Source organism: Mus caroli, chromosome 12, assembly GCF_900094665.2.
Source record: "Mus caroli chromosome 12, CAROLI_EIJ_v1.1, whole genome shotgun sequence".
NCBI lineage: Eukaryota > Metazoa > Chordata > Mammalia > Rodentia > Muridae > Mus > Mus caroli.
Window position 1 is genome coordinate 21,253,525 of NC_034581.1, and position 13,567 is coordinate 21,267,091.

A 13,567-nucleotide genomic window follows, 5' to 3' on the forward strand; every position below is an offset into this window, starting at 1 on the left:
AAAAAAAAAAAAAAAAAAAAAAAAAAAAAAAAAAAAAGACACACACAGTCACAAGCGTTCACTTCTGCTGTTTTTCTCGCCCAGGGCGATGTCCCCATCAATAAAGGCTCAGCTACCAAGTGACTACAGTGTTATGGACCTCATTTACGGATGTATCATGACACTGGACAGCACTGGTAGAAACATACTCCTGATGCTGACGGGGCTGAGGAGGTATGCAGAGAGGAAGATGCCAGTGGTAAGAGAGGACTGGAAGGTGACTACGGTGTGACACCAGGCGTGTGTGTGCTTGAGGAGCCGTTGATCTACTTATTGCTTGCCTGTGCGGCCAGTTTATATTAGTCTAGTGGTATTGGAAAGGAGACTTTGAGTGGAGGCTTGTAAGAGGTAGGGAACCATGGTTGCCAGAGTCCCTCGGGAAGCCCAGTGAGGATCCGGAGGGAAGCAGGCAAGGGGCTAGATTCAGGATAGATGCTTGGGGACAGAAGTAGGCCTAGAAAGTTCTTAGACTTGTGCCTGCTGGGAGTGTGGAACCCAGGCAGACATCTGACCTCTGGGTCTGGGCTTTTGCCACGATGTTCTTTGTCTACTCGCAGGGACACTGCCCGACTGAGCTATTCCTTCCCACCCCAAGTGTGATTCTCCTGAGTCACACCACTATCTCTGCAGCCCTGCTGTACTCAGCTGCGGGCCCAGCCCAGAGGAGCCTGTCAGTGCTAACATTTCCAGGCAGCTGTCAGGCCAGTGGACACTGGGAACGCTGGGTAACACGGCCATCACAACCGTTTCCCACAACAAGGGCTGCCTCACTTCAGATTCCAAGCTGTTGAGTATTAATAGCCCACTTGAAGAAGAAAAAAATCCAAACATTTATTACTCTGTGCTCAGCATTCAGTTTGGGGATCAAACTCGGGTGGTGGGGTTTTGGCTGCTGGGCCATCTTGCTAGCCCATTTCACATGAGGGAGTCCACATCTGGTGAGCAGGAATTCCTCAGAGGCAAGACTCAGCCCAAGCTTGCAGAGTCCAAACATGCTGACTCTGGCCCTGTCCCTGTCTGTATCAGGCCTCCAGGGAGTCTGACCTGTTAAACTTTTTCAGCGTTTTCCATCGGAGAGGTTATATGACACACGAGAGGTTTGAGTATCAATTTTGTCCCAAGTTCTATACTGTGAACCCATTAAAATGCCTCTATAACGTTCGTGCTTGTGGTGGCTCACACCACCCATAACTCCAGTTCCAGGGGATTCGGACCTCCCGGCACCAGGTACACACGTGTACACACAGGTACACACAGGTACACACGTGATACAGATACATGCTTAATTCACACCTAGAAAATGTAAAGTCCAGCCGGGCGTGGTGGCGCACGCCTTTAGTCCCAGCACTCGGGAGGCAGAGGCAGGCGGATTTCTGAGTTCTGAGGCCAGCCTGGTCTACAAAGTGAGTTCCAGGACAGCCGGGGCTATACAGAGAAACCCTGTCTCAAAAACAACAACAACAACAACAACAAAAAAATTAAAGTTCATATTGAGCTGAGGGTTGCGGGGTTGGGTGATAGATACCTTTAGTCTCAGCAGAAGGTGGATCTCTGAGTTTGAGGCCAGCTGGTCTACAGAGAGAGTTTCAGGACAGCCAGGACTATGTAGAGAGGCTCTGTCTCAAAACAACAGCAACAACAAAACAAAGCCAAAGCAAACAAATGAGAGAGAGAGAGAGAGAGAGAGAGAGAGAGAGAGAGAGAGGGAAGAAAACAAGCAAGCAAAGAAATCCCAAGAAAGTGGGTGGGTCAAGGGCATCCAGTGGGTGAGTGACAAGGCTCTTCCATTCCATCACAGTGGTCACTCTTATAGCTACATTCCTGGAAAGTCCATTATTGCCTCATTGCAAGGCTGATTCCCCTGTTTTTCCGCTTGTTGCCTCTTACTTAATAACTGTTTAGCTAAGCGGGCTGTCAGAGTGGCCGCAGGAGTTCCCTCCGAATCTGACTTTGTCCTTCCTCCTCTCAAGTGGTGGGATTCCCATTGTACTTGCAAATCTTTGCGTAGGTCGCTCCAGGTCTCCAGTTCTGAAGTTCATTTCCTTCTCCCCCCACCCTATGAACACATAGAACATATGAAAGAAGAGACTCAACTGGGCATGGTGGCGCACGCCTTTAATCCCAGCACTTGGAAGGCAGAGTCAGCCAGATTTCTGATTTCGAGGCCAGCCTGGTCTACAGAGTGAGTTCAGGACAGCCAGGGCTATACAGAGAAACCCTGTCTTGAAAAAAAAAAAAAAAAAGAAGAAGAAGAAGAAGAAGAAGAAGAAGAGACTCAATAGAGGGCTAACCCTGGGTTCAATTCCCAGCACCATCTAAGACAGGAATGATATAAACCAGGCATAAAAAAAACCAAAAAAACAAAAAAAACCAAGCATAGTAGCACACACCCGTGACCTGAATACTGAGGGGGTGAGGATAGGGAGAGCAGAAGTTCCGGGCCATCCCCAGCTACAATGCTGAGTTGAAGGCCAGCCTGAGATTCATAAGACCCTGTCTTATGAGTAAATAAACAAAGAATTAAAACAACAACAACAACAACAACAAAGTGTTGAGGCTAGAGAGATGAGTCAGCAGTTAAGAACACAGGATGTTCTTGCAGAGGACCTGGGTTCAGTTCTCAGTACCAACATGTTAACTCCAGTTCCAGAGGACCCAACACCTTCTTCTGGCCTCTTCAGACAGACAGACAGGCAGGCAAAACTCTCATACACACAAAATAAAATAAAATACAAAGTAAGTGGTCTGTAAGCTGGACTTGGTGGTGGACCTTTGATCCCAGGAGTCAGAGATAAGCAGATCTCTGTGAGCTCAAGGTCAGCCTGCTCTATGTAATGAATGCTAGGCTAGCCAGGGCGACATAGTAACATGCTGTTTTCCTTTTATTTTTTTTTTTAAGGAAAAAAAAAAAGCAAATTGTAGATGATACCTTCTCACTACTCAGCGTTTGAACAGCTGACCCTAAAACTAAAGCTGTTCTCTACCACCCCAGCGCCGTGTTTATACCTAACTAACGTTTCTCAGTATCATCTAATAGCATTCAGTTGTGAAAGGAATGCAAGTTGGCCAAGATCAAACTGGGGCTGCTTGTGTCAGCCCTAACCAGTCAATAAAGCCAGGAGGTTAAGAAGGAAGGGCTGGTACAACGAGTACCGCCAGAACCACAGAAGCTTGCACAGAGAGCACCCCTGCAAGCATGTCCGCCCCACGTGTTCAGCCTTGGACTGTTAGTCACTCTGGCCATGGATCGTTATCTTAATAATGTGTGGTGGTGCCCTAGGAGGTTAGAGAATGATGTTGGGTCTCCTGGAACTACAATTTTGGATGGTTGTGAGCCATCAAGTGGGTGATAGGAACCTTTGAGAGAGCAAGTTTTTCTCAACCACCCAAGTCAACTATTCTGCTTCCTAAATTCTTTCTTATTTATTGATTTATTTGGAGGCCAAGTCTCATTATGCAGCCTAAGATGACCTGCAGCTCACTATGTAGACCAGGCTGGCCTCAAAATCATAAGAGATCCATGACTTGCTTCTGCCTCCTAGTGCTGAGTCGAGAGGTGTGGCGCCTGCTGTTTACTCTTTCTGTACTCTGGGAACATTCCTAATTGCTGGGATTAAGAGCAAGTGCCACCACCTAGGACACAGGTCACTTTCAAGTCCTGGGAAGAAAGCAATGAATTTCACACATGTGCAGAAGGGAGTGAGACAGCTCAAATTGGAGACAGCAAATGGACACTGGTGGGCGAACCCTGGGGAGTTCTCTTTTCCTTGCTTTCTTTTTTATATTTTTTGGGATAGGCTCTATGTAGTCCTGGCTATCCTGGAACTCATTTAGGTAGACCAGGCTGGCCTCAAACTCAAAAGATCTGCCAGCCTCTGCCTCCCAGATGCTAAGATTAAAGACAAGGGCCATCATGCCCTGCTCGGTTTTTCCGTATGTTGGGAACATTACTAATAAAAAGGTCCGAGTGTCTGACAAGATGTCTCAGCAGCCAACCCTGACCTCATAAATTCCACCCCTGGGGCCCCACAGAATACGAGAGAAACAACTTCCATAAGTGGGCCTCTGACCTTCACACTACACCCTCGTCTCACACAAAATTAATTTAAAAAGAAGAAAGAAAAGGAGTTAGCAAGGGTCTAAAGTTGTGGGACCTTGGGTAGTTTCCAGGTCTCTCAGGCCTTTACTTCAGTTATCTATAAAACAGGCCTAAAAATACCCGTTTTCCCTTTCCATCTGGATTAAACATGTATATGACCTGATCGAGCTGTACAGGGGCCGTGAGTTCTGACAGCTGAGAGGATTTGGCGGGGAAACGCTGGATGCCTGCGGGGACTCAGTTTCCACATCTAAGGTCACCTGAAAACGGACTTGCCCTTGAGTGACCGCAGCGCGCGCGGGCCGGTGGGGCTGGGAATTTTCCGATTGAAGTTGAACCAACCAATCACAGAGCAGAGGTCAAAAACCGCGCCAGAAGCAAAAGCGCTCAGCTCCTGACAGGTCCCGGTACAGGGGAACCTAGGCGGGGCTGCCCACTAAGCTCAGCCTGCTTGGCGGGAGGAAGAGGCGTTTGGAGGAGGTTGTGAGCAGGGAGAAGAGAATGGCGGCGACCTTCTTCTTCCCTCAGTGGCCGAGTGTTATTTTAGTAGCCAGACCTCATTTGTACTGAGTACACCAGGAGCTAGAGGAACCAAAGGCAAACCCCTCGGATAACCGAGGAGTGGAATGTGAATTAGGAATTATATGTTAAAAAAAGACCTGACAATTTTGCTAGAGGTGATTTAAAATATTTATCGATATGGCCCAGTTAGCTTAGCATGGAAGAAGTCCTGGGTTTTGTCCCCGGCACCATATAAATTGTGCAGCGGTGGATGCCGCCTGCTTTAACTTTGAGCTGCCACATGGTGTTCAGAGATTTTTACAGCATCTACAGTGAGAGAGAACTTAGGACACAAGCAGAGGGGAGCCTCCCCTCGTCCTCTTTTAAAATATTTGACCTGGGAGAGTCAGTGGAGCCTTCCCAGGTTCCACGTTTCTCCCCGGGATCTCAGAGTCCCATCTCAGCACTTTATCTCGGGTATCTTGGACCCCGTAGGGCAAATCAGAAAGGCAACCTACAAGATGGAAACTTGAGTTCTTGTCTCCACCCTCACCACAGGAATTTGCAAATTCGTCTTTAGACTACGGGACGCCCAGAGTCGTAAAATGAACGTATGACTCGTCACCATCCTGTGAGCTTCCTGGAATTTGTAATCGTCTGGAAACTTTTAAACTAATTGGGACAGGGGGGACAGGGGCCTGACAGGAGGGGCAGGGCAGAAAACGAACCCAAGGCTGCGTCCGTACCCCTTCATGAGTTTGAAGACAGCTTTTTAGGGAACCCTTGTTTGAGGACCCTCTTAATCCCACAAGGCCGGTGCGATTGCTCGGGACCCCGAATCTCTTTAAGAAACCAGGGTCCCCCGCACCCCTCTACTAGGGACACGAAGACAGTCAAGGCGACGTGTCCCAGAGGCCAGCAGCGTCGCTCCACCCTTGGCACCAACCTCAGCGGCAACGCCCGCCCGGCGACCCCTTGCGCGCTCAATCCCCGAGGCTCTCGCAATCCTAACCGGTTCCGGCCCCGCGAGCGCCCGCGAACCGGGCCGGCGCAGGCTCCTTAAAGGTCTTTGTGCGGAAGGCCTGCGGCACAACTCAAATCTCCCGCGCTTGGGCGGCGAGCGGGGTCAGCGGCGTCCAATGGGAGGCGAGGCCACGCCCCCTCGGAGCGCGCGGTTCGGCGGCTCTTTAAAGGGCGCGGGCGCTGGCAGTCGGCGGTGCACCGGATTCCAGCTGTTTTCGCCTGCTCCTCGCCGTCTCCGCCGCTGCCCTCGTTCGCCATGCTCTCCGTCCGCACCCCGCTCGCCACCATCGCTGACCAGCAGCAGCAGCTGCAGTTGTCGCCGCTGAAGCGACTCACCCTGGCTGACAAGGAGAACACGGTGAGGGCGGCCCAGGTGCCGGCTGGGTTGGATGTGCACTGGCAGGTCGTGGGTTCCGGAACCCGGGAGGGTGGAGGGTGCCTACCGCCATTCACCACGCGTGTCCCCCTACAGCCCCCGACTCTCAGCAGCACCCGCGTCCTGGCCAGCAAGGCTGCGAGGAGAATCTTCCAGGACTCCGCCGAGCTGGTGAGTGGCCCGTGTGGGGCTGAGGTGGGTCGCTTAGGCTCCCAGTAGAGGGCGCCCGCTCGTTGGCGCTAAAAGCTGCATTGTCCCAGCTGACTTATTTGACTCTTCTTTCCCGCCAAAGTGTCTCCTCAGAATGTCCTACTTGGTTCGGCCTATGGTAACAGTAGAGTGCAGCGTGACAGCTAAGCACACAAGATTACCAATCGTTGAAAGTACTCGATCTGATGAGACACTGGCTAGCAGTTTCCTAGGGTTCGGTTGGCATTTGGGGGTTGGTTCACTTGGCACTCTCATCCAACAGGAAAGTAAACTGCCTGCTAACCCCAGCGTTGAGGATGAGCCGTTACTGAGAGAAAACCCCCGCCGCTTCGTTGTCTTTCCCATCGAGTACCATGATATCTGGCAGATGTACAAGAAAGCCGAGGCCTCCTTTTGGACTGCCGAAGAGGTAATCATTCAGGACTTACTGTGTCAAAAGGCTCCTGCATGGCCGTCACAACTTTTAAGATTTGCCTAGATTTCCCCCTGGGAATGGTAGCTCACTGAGATATTGGGTGTTCCCGTGAACAAAGGGAATAATGGATGTGAAGAATGTGGTAATGAAATAGTATAGGGGACTTCAGTTTTTAAAGTGTGAGTGTGTGAGAGAGGGAGAGAGAGACCTACAGACCTGCTAATTGTGAACTTCTAAACTTCAGGTGGACCTTTCCAAGGATATTCAGCACTGGGAGGCTCTGAAACCCGATGAGAGACATTTTATATCTCACGTTCTGGCTTTCTTTGCAGCGAGTGATGGCATAGTCAATGAGAACTTGGTGAGTTTGCATGAAATACCCGTAATTCGCTTAGACCCAGAACTGGTTCCTGGCTCTCTATCTTATGCTCTGAAGCAAGGCTGGAGAGAGAGATGGCTGACTTCAGTCTCCACTCTGGTTAGCACACTTCCTGCTTGGGCGGAAGACCCAGGTTCTGTTATGAGTACCCCTGTGGGACTGCTTCCCATCTGCTGGTGAGCTCCCAGGGCTCTGGCAACTCTGACCTTGGGCACTTGCCTGTACATGCAGGGACCCATTCCCAGGCATGCACAAGCAAAACAAACTTTTTTAAGAGCTATGAATGTTATGTCAACGTTCATCATGTTAGTCTTTCCCTCTGCTAAGGAGCAGTAGTAAGTTTTTCTCTTTGTATCTACAGGCTTAACTTTTTGTGGATTTCTATAAGACTTTGGTTGTATACTTCTTAACTCTAAGTGGGTCCTTGGAATGAACTGAAACAGAATTAGGGAATAACAAGAGTGTTAAAAGAAACCCTGTGGGGCCTGGTGTGTGCCACAGAGGTTAGGAGCACTTGATAGTTTTGTTAAAATAAATGGCAAACTAGGAGTTATGTGTTTCCTAATTGGTAAATTGAGCGTATGAGGTGAAATAATGAGCTTGCTTGCAAATCATGAAGAACTAATAAAAATATAGGATTAAACTGTATTAAATATATACCTGGGGTTTTTGTTTTGTTTTACTTACATTTTTGAAGCAAGGTCTTACTGTAATCTTGGCTGGCCTAGAATAGAACTCAGTAAGAACACCAAAATGGCCTCTCAGATTCCCACCTTACTGTTGCTGTAGGCCTAGGATTAATCCCAGCAGGCCAGGCCACTCTACTGGTAGTGTGGAGAAGGTGAAGCAACCAGTAGTTTTTCAAGTTTAACTTTGGTTCGTTTTACTACCACTAGGTGGAGCGATTTAGCCAAGAAGTTCAAGTTACAGAGGCCCGCTGTTTCTATGGCTTCCAAATTGCCATGGAAAACATACACTCTGAAATGTACAGTCTCCTTATTGACACTTACATTAAAGATCCCAAGGAAAGGTGAGTATCCACACACTGCCAAGGTGCCTGGGACTCACTTACTGCTTTATTTCCAGTATTTTTGCTCATTTAGGGGAAATGAGCAGAATGACGAGCAGACCTGTCTGTAGATGTTTCTATGACCCTTAGTCAAGACTGCCTCCAGCATTTGTGTGTGGTAGCTTGTGTCTGTATTTCCAGCACCCAGAGATCAGTGCAGCAGCATTGTCAAGAAGTCAAAGTCTAGTCAGACCGGATACTGTGTCAAAAACAAAACCAACCCCAGGGGCTGGGGAAATGGCTCCTGCAAAGTATGCTTTGCTCGATTACCAGTTTTAGTTCTTAGCTCCCACAGGATACGGGGAAGTGATGCCCTCTTCTGGCCTCCATGGGCATCACACATGGTGTCTGACACATTGAGGCAAAACATAAATTAAAAGTTAAATTTAAAGCCGGGTGGTGGTGGCGCACACCTTTAATCCCAGCACTCGGGAGGCAGAGGCAGGCAGATTTCTGAGTTCGAGGCCAGCCTGGTCTACAGAGTGAGTTCCAGGANAAAAAAAAAAAAAAAAAAAAAAAAACCAATTAAATTTAAAGACATGGCTATGATGGCTATGAATGAGTATTAAACCAAAGTGGAGGTGAGGGGAATTGCTTTAGACAATAATGAGTCAAAAGGTTTGTTTTAGACCAGTTTAGCTGACATTGCTCTGCTAGGAAGGACATTATAGAAAAATTAAGAAGGCGTTTGTGTTATGGAGGGAGACTGGGAAGGACTGGTAGGGTTATGGTGGCAGTGAGCGCCGGGATGGGAAGCAGACGTGGAAGTAATGGATCAGGCCTACGCTGTGCCTGTTGTGTTGCCAGGGCTCTGCAGTATCCGTTCATGCTATGCTTTCTGCCTGCAGAGAATATCTCTTCAATGCCATTGAAACAATGCCTTGTGTGAAGAAGAAGGCTGACTGGGCCTTGCGCTGGATTGGGGACAAAGAGGCTACGTATGGTGAGGACCCTTTCCTTTTTCCTCAAGCCCAGACTTGATTGTCCAAGTAATGTCACTGGATTATTGGCCTGTGCTGAGAATACCGAGGCCTCACCGGGAACGTTTTTGTGTTGACTCTTACTAGGAGAACGCGTTGTGGCCTTTGCCGCCGTAGAAGGAATCTTCTTTTCCGGTTCTTTTGCATCGATATTCTGGCTCAAGAAACGGGGGCTGATGCCGGGCCTTACATTTTCCAATGAGCTTATTAGCAGAGACGAGGTGAGTCTGAAGTAGCTTTCTAACCTGCGGCTCTTAGGTACATGTCTACTGATGGGGACCTGATATCCTGTAGGCGTGAGTGTGTAAACTGAAAGTTCTTAATAGAGCTTGAGGCTGTGAAGCTGTGAGCAAAGTGAAGAAACCTCTGGGTATCAGAAGCGAATGGCCCCGGCCCTGTGTTATAATAGGTGTCAGGCAGCCTTGAGTTGGACTAGCCTATTCCTTGCTTTCATAATTGGCCGTGAAATACCTGGTTTATTTCCCTCACCTGCATTGTTGGATTTTGTGGCTATCTATAGCGTGGCTGGCTTGGAACAATGGGCAGAACTGGCCTCAAATTCATGGTGATCTTGTCTCTGGCTCCAGAATGCTAGGATTGCAGGTGTGTACCACCACACCCAGGCTTAAATACCTTTCTCTGGATAGGCTAAGTGTTCTCTGTGTGGCCAGACTGAGAGGAGGGTGGATAAATCATGCATGTGAACAGTAGCAGTCAGAGCCCCATGGTGATCTTGAACGACTCTCTTCTAGGGTTTACACTGTGACTTTGCCTGCCTGATGTTCAAGCACCTGGTACACAAGCCATCGGAGCAGAGGGTCAGAGAGATAATCACCAATGCCGTTAGGATAGAGCAGGTGAGTGACTGCAGGTTGTCCTTGTCCTTGCTGGGGGAAGGGGGTGTCCTCGGGCTTCGGGGTGCTCAGCGCTGCTTTGCTTGCCCTCTAGGAGTTCCTCACGGAGGCCTTGCCCGTGAAACTCATCGGGATGAATTGCACTTTGATGAAGCAGTACATTGAGTTTGTGGCCGACAGGCTTATGCTGGAGCTGGGTTTTAACAAGGTAAAGTGTTATTTATGGCCTCCACCCTCTGCTGTCTCTTTCTCCTCTTTCTTTCACTTGTTTTCAGCATTTATATATTGATGTGACTTTTTCAGATTTTCAGAGTAGAAAATCCGTTTGACTTCATGGAAAATATCTCACTAGAAGGAAAGACAAACTTCTTTGAGAAGCGAGTAGGCGAGTATCAGAGGATGGGAGTCATGTCGAATTCGACAGAGAATTCTTTTACCTTGGATGCTGACTTCTAAGTAGCTGATCGCGTGCTCTTTGCTGATTTTTGTCCCCTTGACATTAAAAGAAATCAGCAAAAACAATCAACTGGCTACACCATGAACTGTCATTAAATTTGCTAAACAAGTGTCCTAAAAGCTGTGTAGCTACCTCAGTCCTGTTTGCCAGGCTGGTGGTCACTAGAAGAAAGTATACTTCAAACAATGGGTACTTGGATTCTTAGGGAGATCCTGTCCTTGGCTTTTACAAGTAGTGTGGTCACCTTTGACCTCATCAAAGTACTAAGCACTGGGCCAGGTTTTATGAGCAGTGACCATCAAGCAAGCAGGTTTAAACATTTAGATGCTGTTTAGGGCTGTTTAAAGATGTCAGCCTCACTGCTTCCTGCAAGCATGCAGAGTCTACTTAACAAGTTTGTAAATAAAATTGGCACTTTGTACACACACACATAGTACTGTCAGGTGATTAACTACATTTTATGAGGTTTTACCTCTATGCTTTTTTTTTTAATATATATACTGCTCAGTATTATCTTGAAGTTTGCAAATGCCATGATGGTACAGTGAATTCTGACATTTGCCTAAATAAGAGTTCACTTTTTTTTTTCCTCGAGACAGGGNTTCTCTGTANAGCCCTGGCTGTACAGAATTCACAAGTGAGTTTGAGCCCAGTGGTGGGTACACACGTGGGACTCTCTTACAAACCAAAACAGAAAAAACAAGTGTTCCCTGAGGTAGTCTACTGTGATCTTGCTTCCTCATGAACTGATATAACCCTGATCAGTTTCCTTGATTATTGTATAAATGTTTTTGTAATATGAAAAGTTATTGTACCTTTTAAATTATTGTTACTTAAAATTAATAAACTCTTGAATTAACAGTCTTGAACTTTCATGGCATACAAGTGTTAAAAATGATTTAACTAAAACTTTAATGTCAGTCCTTTGGGTAAAAATGTACATCTCTTTGTTTACATCCCAAATGCTCCCCTGCTTGGTCTGCCCCACCCCCACGGCCCACACAAGAGAATCTCCCCCCCTTCCCAAATTTACATTTTGCTTTTAGAAAGTTTTTCATTAAAGAGTAGGGGTTTGCTTTTTGTTACTTCTGGGGACTTTTTCCTCTTTTTCTTACATAGAGCAGTGAGATAGATATGCTCTGGGCCTCTGTCTGGAGTGGAGCCATGTCTATAGCCCAGGCTAGCTTTAACCTCTTGTGCTGGGATTACAGGTGTGTAGCACTTTACGTTTCATTTGGAAGTGAGGGCAGGGGCAGTAGTCACACAGAAGCCAGGATGACCTTGAATTCCTGGTTATGCCTCAAGCTTCCAAATGTTAAGGTTTTTTTTTTTTTTTTTTTTTTTTTTTTGCTATTTTTAGTCTGGTAGCCTTGGTTATAAGCCCCTTTCACAATTCAAAGTATCTATCTATAAGGGCTTTCAAGTGGGCATCTAGCTCTGTTATCCTTCCTACTGGTATGTATCTGGGTTCGGGTTAGTTTCTGTCAAAGGGTTCCCTTGCCTCCCCATTTTTCTATATCCACTGTGGACTGAGATGCTGTCCAACCTGCCATTCCTTGAGAGACAAGCCACTACTGTGCTAGGTTCACCTAACAACCCTGTTGGGCTCTTCTGGGCTTTGCTTTGGTGCCATGACCCAGAAGTCTCTCCCAGGGGACTTTATCTTAGAACTGCTGAGTGATGCCGGGCGGTGGTGGCGCACGCCTTTAATCCCAGCACTTGGGAGGCAGAGGCAGGTGGATTTCTGAGTTCGAGGCCAGCCTGGTCTACAAAGTGAGTTCCAGGACAGCCAGGGCTATANAGANAAACCCTATCTNAAAAAACNAAAAAAAAAAAAAAAAAAGAACTGCTGAGTGAGTGAATCTTGACAAAGAAGCTGAATTGTAAAGGGGAAAAGAAGGTGATGTTTTTCTACAATGGCTGGCATGGAGGTGGTGTGGCTTCTGCCCCTGAGTGCTCAGCAAGTCTACACTGCCTAGCATGGGACCTTCAAGGCTGAGTGACAGATGCATGAGAAAAGGACTGAAGTTTGTCCAAGAGGAGTCTAGGGAGTACACTGCCCTTGAGTCCCAATGGTATACATAATGACTAACAACTGGCTGGAAAGCCAGGTTGTGAGCGGACCCACTGGGAGAAGGACCTTCAAGAGGACCTGTCGTCACAACACTTTTGCAGTGGACAGATACAGATCTTGTTTGTGCACTAGAGGAAGGGCCACCTGGATACTCATGGCCTTAACTGAGTTGACCTTGGATGCAAGTTAGGGAGCCCATGACTTTAATCAGCTCACCCTGTGAAATTTTAGGCATTTAGATCTGGAAAAGATGGACTTCCTGGCATAAAGTTCAAACTAAGGGCTTGCAGTGTGCGTTGTTTTTTCCCCTTCTGACAAGCTTATATAAGGCTGCATTTCGTTGCATGGGAATAAATGGAGACCTTGTCTGTACTGAGGACAGGTCTGTGAAAGCTTCCCCTCTCGTCCCCTTTGCCACCAAGCATTGCTAGGGTCATTGGGAGTATTTGCTTTTTGTGAGATGGAAACAAGATGATCTGCTAATGCCATTTGGCTAAGGGACTGCCTGTCTCTCTTTCTGGGGAGCAGTGGCCCCACTATTAGTCTGGAGCTCTTGATAATGGTTCTGTTTAGCAAGAGGTTTCAGGCTTTGAATGTATGAGACAGGAGGATGTTGTATGGCCTCTTTAGATAAGACAGTCGCCAGTATAGATACCACCCTGCTGTCTGGGCATAAGACAGAATGCAGCTGTGTCTCCCTCCATAGCAGTGGGCAACCCAGATCTGCTTTGCTAACCTGTTAGGGTTGGCTTGGCAGTTTTCAGACAGAAGCAATGATTGACAAAGATGTTAAATTTTATTTCTATGAGGTCATTTAGAATATGAAAGGGCCACAAGTGACCATGGGCTGCTTCAATGTGACAATGCAGGGAGCCGGTGCATTTTATAGGATGAAGTTTTTTTTCCCCTTTGATGACTATTAGGCTATCTTGCATAAAGAAGGATTCATATGTAACATAGCTTCTGAGGGAGATTGTGCCCACTGAGTCCTAGAGTTGGGGCTTCAAAGACTCCAGTTTCCTCTTGGTGGGGGAAGGGACATTAAAAGAACTAGGGCTCTCCACACCTTCTGGTTTCCGTGGTTCTGCTGG

General features: G+C 47.5%; 1 protein-coding gene across 1 annotated transcript; it reads left to right on the forward strand.

Annotated features, from left to right (window-relative positions):
- The first annotated feature begins 5,831 nt into the window (after positions 1–5,831).
- Positions 5,832–11,322, forward strand: Rrm2 (ribonucleotide reductase regulatory subunit M2). Its single transcript, XM_021178915.1, has 10 exons — positions 5,832–6,020; positions 6,135–6,209; positions 6,511–6,657; positions 6,908–7,024; positions 7,939–8,072; positions 8,960–9,054; positions 9,179–9,312; positions 9,844–9,948; positions 10,040–10,153; positions 10,249–11,322. Exons 1-10 carry the CDS (start codon positions 5,919–5,921, stop codon positions 10,399–10,401), a joined length of 1,176 nt encoding a protein of 391 aa, XP_021034574.1. The 5' UTR covers positions 5,832–5,918; the 3' UTR covers positions 10,402–11,322.
- Positions 11,323–13,567: the final 2,245 nt, after the last annotated feature.

Excerpts from the sequence above, each read along its gene's own strand:
- Rrm2 (XM_021178915.1), top strand. The coding sequence starts at position 5,919 with ATGCTCTCCGTCCGCACCCCGCTCGCCACCATCGCTGACCAGCAGCAG. Across the intron at positions 6,021-6,134 it reads TGGCTGACAAGGAGAACACG|CCCCCGACTCTCAGCAGCAC; the intron begins GTGAGGGCGGCC and ends GTCCCCCTACAG. Across the intron at positions 10,154-10,248 it reads TGGAGCTGGGTTTTAACAAG|ATTTTCAGAGTAGAAAATCC; the intron begins GTAAAGTGTTAT and ends TGACTTTTTCAG.